General features: G+C 47.6%; 1 protein-coding gene across 1 annotated transcript in view; it reads right to left on the reverse strand.

The window, feature by feature from the left end:
- Positions 1-5000, reverse strand: part of itpr3 (inositol 1,4,5-trisphosphate receptor, type 3) — a 148129-nt gene that overhangs the window by 117301 nt on the left and 25828 nt on the right. Inside the window, exons 4-5 of the mRNA XM_036007833.1 lie at positions 3229-3387; positions 1310-1408 (exon numbers count right to left, since the gene is read on the reverse strand). Of these exons, the coding sequence (XP_035863726.1) occupies positions 1310-1408; positions 3229-3387 (258 nt within the window). The remainder of the gene's footprint in view (positions 1-1309; positions 1409-3228; positions 3388-5000) is intronic.

The raw sequence follows: 5000 nt of genomic DNA on the forward strand, positions 1-5000 counted from the left end.
GGGCCAATGTGTGTAACTGTTGATAAAGGAACAGTCTGTATGCCTTTTTGAGATATGGGATGGATGGTAGTGTTCTGATGTGATGAGGAATGTCATTCCAGATTTTGGTGTTCATTCCATGAAAAAAGGATTTCTAGGGGGGGGCTGGAATGAGTGCCTGTGAAACTGACCTAGTGAGGCGTACTGGTCTCATAGTATGTTACATATTCTGATTAGAGGATGACAATTTTTTGGGACTCCTGCAGGTCACGTGATTCCTGCGGGAGTCCCGCGGTACGGGGGTCAATTTCACTGTCGGTAACGTGTTTGGGACGGATAGAGCAGAGAAATCAACGGGAGCGGGACGGAGCCGGAGATTAAATTAAAAAATGACGCTGCAATGTGGTGAGTGCGCCCAAAGATTGCGAGGCATTTCATTTTAGAAAAGAGAACCACTTACAACTCAGAAAATGTTTGTTGATTGGGAATACCATGACACACACACACACACACATAGTGCGTCTCGCTATCTTTGTGGGGACCCGTCATTGACATAATGCATTCCCTAGCCCCTTACCCTAACCTTAACCATCACCACTAAATGCCTAACCTTAACCCTTACCCTCACCCTAACCATAACCTAATTCTAACCCTAATCCTAAAACCAAGTCTTAACCCTCAGACAGACCTTTAACCTTCTGGGGTCCAGCATTTTGGCCCCACAAAGCTGTCGGGACCCCACAAGTATACTGTATTCCCGGTTTTTGGACCCCACGAATGTAGTTAAACAAGAACACACACACTCACACAGACACACACACACACACACACACACAGACACACACAGAGACAGACACATACACACACACACACACACACACACACACACACACACACATACACACACACACACACACACACACACACACACACAGAGTCTTTCTCTCTGGATTTTGCAGGACTGCATTTTTTTGGGGGGGCAGTCATGTGATCGGGATGTGACGGGAGTATTTTCGTGGGATGGGAGCGATTGATTCCCGTGTCACCCTCTAATTCTGATGCAGTTATAAACTACACACTTTATTAACAAGATTACAGTTCAGAGTTATCATAAAACAGATACAGGTAGAGGGTTCACCGAGCGCTGACACTGGGTGACTTCACCTGAGATTTGAGAATGAATGCTTTCTTTTTTCTTTTCTAGGATTATTTTGGGCATTTTTAGGCCTTTTTCGACAGGACAGCTGAACACATGAAAGGGGTGTGAGAGGGTATGACATGCAGCAAAGGGCCGATTGTGTGTGTGTGTGTGTGTGTGTGTGTGTCTCACCTCCTTGCAGCCCGGATGGTCGGTCAGTTCGTAGTTGGAGGCGTGAAGCGGCTGCCCGGCGTTCACCGGGTTCAGGATCACTTTGTCTCCCACGACAACCTGCAACACGCAGCTGTGTTCATTATCACCAATCCATCTACAGCAGAGATTTAAACAGCGCTGCCGAGCATCTCAACGAGCATCAGAGGAACATTAAGACATGTTTACAATGATTTAACACACTTCTGCAATTTTTGAAATGTTTGACTTTTTAAGACCCCACAGATGTTTGAGAGACTGTGGACAGATGTGTGAGAGACTGTGGACAGATGTGTGAGAGACTGTGGACAGATGTGTGAGAGACTGTGGGCAGATGTGTGAGAGACTGTGTGCCAGATGTGTGAGAAACTGTGTGCCAGATGTGTGAGAGACTGTGTGCAGATGTGTGAGAGACTGTGAGCCAGATGTGTGAGAGACTGAGTGCCAGATGTGTGAGAGACTGTGGACAGATGTGTGAGAGACTGTGAGCCAGATGTGTGAGAGACTGTGCCAGATGTGTGAGAAACTGTGTGCCAGATGTGTGAGAGACTGTGTGCAGATGTGTGAGAGACTGTGTGCCAGATGTGTGAGAGACTGTGAGCCAGATGTGTGAGAGACTGTTTGCCAGATGTGTGAGAGTCTGTGAGCCAGATGTGTGAGAGACTGTGAGCCAGATGTGTGAGAGACTGTGAGCCAGATGTGTGAGAGACTGTGAGCCAGATGTGTGAGAGACTGTGTGCCAGATGTGTGAGAGACTGTGTGCCAGATGTGTGAGAGACTGTGAGCCAGATGTGTGAGAGACTGTGGGCCAGATGTGTGAGAGACTGTGAGCAGATGTGTGAGAGACTGTGAGCCAGATGTGTGAGAGACTGTGAGCCAGATGTGTGAGAGACTGTGTGCCAGATGTGTGAGAGACTGTGTGCCAGATGTGTGAGAGACTGTGTGCCAGATGTGTGAGAGACTGTGAGCCAGATGTGTGAGAGACTGTGTGCCAGATGTGTGAGAGACTGTGTGCCAGATGTGTGAGAGACTGTGTGCCAGATGTGTATGAGACTGTGTGCCAGATGTGTGAGAGACTGTGTGCCAGATGTGTGAGAGACTGTGAGCCAGATGTGTGAGAGACTGTGAGCCAGATGTGTGAGAGACTGTGAGCCAGATGTGTGAGAGACTGTGTGCCAGATGTGTGAGAGACTGTGTGCCAGATGTGTGAGAGACTGTGAGCCAGATGTGTGAGAGACTGTGAGATGTGTGAGAGACTGTGAGCCAGATGTGTGAGAGACTGTGAGCCAGATGTATGAGACTGTGTGCCAGATGTGTGAGAGACTGTGTGCCAGATGTGTGAGAGACTGTGAGCCAGATGTGTGAGAGACTGTGGGCCAGATGTGTGAGAGACTGTGAGCAGATGTGTGAGAGACTGTGAGCCAGATGTGTGAGAGACTGTGTGCCAGATGTGTGAGAGACTGTGAGATGTGTGAGAGACTGTGAGCCAGATGTGTGAGAGACTGTGAGCAGATGTGTGAGAGACTGTGTGCCAGATGTGTGAGAGACTGTGAGCCAGATGTGTGAGAGACTGTGGGCCAGATGTGTGAGAGACTGTGAGCAGATGTGTGAGAGACTGTGAGCCAGATGTGTGAGAGACTGTGTGCCAGATGTGTGAGAGACTGTGAGATGTGTGAGAGACTGTGAGCCAGATGTGTGAGAGACTGTGAGCAGATGTGTGAGAGACTGTGTGCCAGATGTGTGAGAGACTGTGAGCCAGATGTGTGAGAGACTGTGTGCCAGATGTGTGAGAGACTGTGAGCAGATGTGTGAGAGACTGTGTGCCAGATGTGTGAGACTGTGAGTCAGATGTGTGAGAGACTGTGTGCCAGATGTGTGTAGTATGAAGTGTATTTCCTTACGTTGTCTCCGTTGGCGCGTAGCTTCCAGAAGGGCTGGATGAAGAGCCAGGATCCTTCGTTCCCGGTGACGTCCAGAGTGACCCGCATGGCGTTCTTCTCCAGCAGCGCCGGCAGACGCTTGTTCACCGTCAGGTATTTATTACTCTTCATGTGGAGCAGCTGGAAACACATTCAGTCCCCTCGTTGTTACATGAAGCTAACGTAGGAATAAGCATTCTCGTTATGGTGTCACAGACAGACAACAGGTTGCCTTTAAATCACTCGTATTGTCTTCCCGTCGATCGTGCAACTTTTTGATTTTCTCGGTCAGAATTTCAAATTCAAACGTTTTTTCAACGTTTTGGCCTCTTTCCCGATGCTTTTGTCACTTTTTTTTAAGATTAATTTTTGGGCATTTTTAGGCCTTTATTGACAAGACAGCTGAAGAAATGAAAGGAGAGAGAGAGGGAACAACATGCAGCAAAGGGCATTAAAAGTTCGGCCCGACAAGGCCCGAGCCCAACAAGTACATTTTGATTGACAGCTTTTTAAAAGCCTGAACCTGTTTACAGCCCGACTGTAGCCTAGAAAAGGCCGTCTATCAGCCGTGGTTAGAGAGTCGGAGAATAGCGTGGACACGCGCTTCACACCGCGAGCGGGCACGCACGCCACTCGGCAGAAAAAGGAGAGAAAGAAAAAGGAGACTGTGCCGCACACACACAGCTCTTTGCGTGCGTGCGTGCGTGCGTGCGTGTTTGGGGGGGGTCCACAGAGTTAGTGCAGGGGGGGCGTCAAAATGTAAAAAAATTTAAATATGTCTGACAATATACATTAATGTGAATCCAACATATTAATAGCAAAGATAAATTGGTCTATTTGCAAAATAAATAAATAAATAAATGTCTTTACTCATTGAACATAAGCTTACTGTAGGTGAGGTAGCCACTAGGGGAGCCTTTCAGATGAGCTTAAGGAGTCACTGTGTCTTCAACATGTATGTTTAACGTTGAAACATGATGTAATTAATAGCCCAGCTCAATATGCCACTCAATAGTTTATAAAGGGGGTCCCAGGCCTAAAAAACGCTGCAGACCCCTGCTCTAGTGGACAGAACGTGTAACAACAGCCACATGTTGATCGAGGCTTTGACTATGCATATGTCTGAGTAGTTTAGTTAATATTAATAATAGGCTGAATTTCAGCATTAAATATTTGAAAATTAAAAAAAAAGTAAGATTGACAGCTCTACTCCCCGCTGTCTCCGGGGGTCCCCTCCCTCTGCTCTTCGCCTAGCAAAGAAATATTCAGCAGTACAGGTTGTGTGTGGGCGTGTGTGTGTGTGTGTGTGTGTGTGTGGGGACTGCTGGCTGCGCTAGGATTACAGCCTGTACCTGCACTCTGTTCTTGTGTTGCAGTTTAGTTGTCATTTGTACTACAGAGCCATGTCAGCCTCTCCACACCTTCAACACACACACACACACACACACACACACACACACACACACACACACACAGACACACACACACACACACACAAACACACACACACACACACACACACACACACACACACACACACACACACACACACACACAAACACACACACACACACACACACACACAAACACACAAACACACACACACCTTTCTCCTGCAGGAATCATTATCTCAACAATCTGACACAGTTTCACTCAGCAGCAACCACACCCTGATTCCTCACTCTGTGTGTGTGTCTGTCTGTGTGTGTGTGTGTGTGTGTGTGTGTGTGTGTGTGTGTGTGTACAGTAAATGT

The sequence above is a fragment of the Sander lucioperca genome, chromosome 12 (assembly GCF_008315115.2).
Source record: "Sander lucioperca isolate FBNREF2018 chromosome 12, SLUC_FBN_1.2, whole genome shotgun sequence".
In the NCBI taxonomy this organism is placed as follows: domain Eukaryota; kingdom Metazoa; phylum Chordata; class Actinopteri; order Perciformes; family Percidae; genus Sander; species Sander lucioperca.